The following is a 207-nucleotide window of genomic DNA, read 5'->3' as shown; positions in this document are numbered from 1 at the left end:
GTGGCATGGAAGATCTCATCCCGCTGGTCAACCGGCTGCAGGACGCCTTCTCCGCCATCGGCCAGAACGCTGACCTCGACCTGCCGCAGATCGCCGTGGTGGGCGGCCAGAGCGCGGGCAAGAGCTCGGTGCTGGAGAATTTCGTGGGCAGGTAGGAGCCGCGCGCCTGCGGGCTCAGACACCTGAGTCCCCAGGCCCCCCGCCCCC

The 207-nt window shown here is 69.6% G+C and overlaps 1 protein-coding gene across 1 annotated transcript in view; it reads left to right on the top strand.

Moving 5' to 3' along the window:
* Positions 1-5: 5 nt before the first annotated feature.
* DNM1 (dynamin 1) overlaps positions 6-207 on the top strand; it is a 42230-nt gene continuing 42028 nt past the window's right edge. Inside the window, exon 1 of the mRNA XM_014529304.1 lies at positions 6-151. Within this exon, the coding sequence (XP_014384790.1) occupies positions 6-151 (146 nt within the window). The remainder of the gene's footprint in view (positions 152-207) is intronic.

The sequence above is a fragment of the Myotis brandtii genome, unplaced genomic scaffold (genome assembly GCF_000412655.1).
Source record: "Myotis brandtii unplaced genomic scaffold, ASM41265v1 scaffold68, whole genome shotgun sequence".
Lineage (NCBI taxonomy): Eukaryota > Metazoa > Chordata > Mammalia > Chiroptera > Vespertilionidae > Myotis > Myotis brandtii.
The sequence above is the reverse complement of the archived record's forward strand: the minus strand, read 5'-3'. Positions and strand labels throughout refer to the sequence as shown.